At 42.9% G+C, this 1,177-nt stretch overlaps 1 protein-coding gene across 2 annotated transcripts in view; it reads right to left on the reverse strand.

Moving 5' to 3' along the window:
• Positions 1-1,177, reverse strand: part of LOC140324826 (zinc metalloproteinase-disintegrin-like VLAIP-B) — a 45,694-nt gene that overhangs the window by 19,334 nt on the left and 25,183 nt on the right. For both annotated transcript variants that reach the window (XM_072402950.1, XM_072402949.1), the window contains 2 exons: positions 1,023-1,101; positions 293-369 (listed from right to left, as the gene is read on the reverse strand). In XM_072402950.1, coding sequence (XP_072259051.1) covers positions 293-369; positions 1,023-1,101 — 156 coding nt within the window. The remainder of the gene's footprint in view (positions 1-292; positions 370-1,022; positions 1,102-1,177) is intronic.

Here is a 1,177-nt window from a genome sequence, read left to right on the forward strand (position 1 = left end):
GCACTGATATATGGGTGTATTGTAGATCCGGGGACATCATTTGTAGTCCTCTAGATCTCACACATGGAAACATTTTTGAGGTCAGTGCAGACAAAGACATTTTATTTCTGCTTTCTGTTGTTGTGCAATACATTATTAAAGAGGAACTAATCATAGAAACATTTTGATCAGTGGTATCCAAACAAGACGTGAGAACAGAAAACAAACCTAGGACACTAATTAAAGATAATTATCCATAATTGTACGAGGGGTGGGACATGGAGATAACTAAAAGCTGCTGGATTGATCTTACCGGAGACCATTATGGGTACAAATGCCGGCCACTGAATCGGCATCCTGCTTTATATGTCCCTGGTAGCAGCAGTGATCCTGCCAGAAAGGAATAATACGATATTATAGAATACGATATGTTAGACACAGAGAAATATCAGTAATTATATATTACATATAGGGGCGGCCATTGCTGAACTCCTTCTGGTAATCAAGCCCACCCTGCCCCCAGGAACCTACAAAGCATCCAATCAGATTGTTCCCCTTCATGTACAATGCTATACCCTTGTTAGGCCTAGTGCAGAATGATTAGAAGTGAATTAAGAATCCCACATGGGGTGTAGCACAGCATTGTGCCGGCCTCGGGTATAAAGAAACCAATAATCAGAGGCCACTAAGTTGGAGTTTCCCTTTAGGGTCCCCTTATATATTGCAGGGGGTCATTGCCAAGCAAATATAGCAAAATAGGCAACAACAGCAAGCAATCCTTAAATTAAAGGGGTCTGACCAATGTGAATGTTTTCACCCTGTTACAACCTTCTAATTATTTGAGATCTGTGAGTGTAAAACAATCCGATCCCATACAGAGAGGATATGAGGTGATGGAAGCTGCATGGAGTTTGTCATAGGTATAGGCTGGCAGTGAGAGGTGCAGGATATGGAGGGGTCATTGGGTGAATCCCGGGTATTGGATGAGAATTGCAAGAAATCAGCAGTCCTCCTATAGAGCAGCCCGAATATTCCCCGGGTACCTTATTCTCCGGGCTGGTGGTCACCCGGGTCCCATCATTCAGATACATCGTCTCCGTGTAATTTTCTGCTAGAAGTCCTCTGTATACGAAAGAAAATCATCAATTGTATGAACACGCAGCATATCTACAGACAACACGCCATGAACACGCAGCAT

This window comes from Pyxicephalus adspersus, chromosome 2 (genome assembly GCF_032062135.1).
Source record: "Pyxicephalus adspersus chromosome 2, UCB_Pads_2.0, whole genome shotgun sequence".
Taxonomy (NCBI): domain Eukaryota; kingdom Metazoa; phylum Chordata; class Amphibia; order Anura; family Pyxicephalidae; genus Pyxicephalus; species Pyxicephalus adspersus.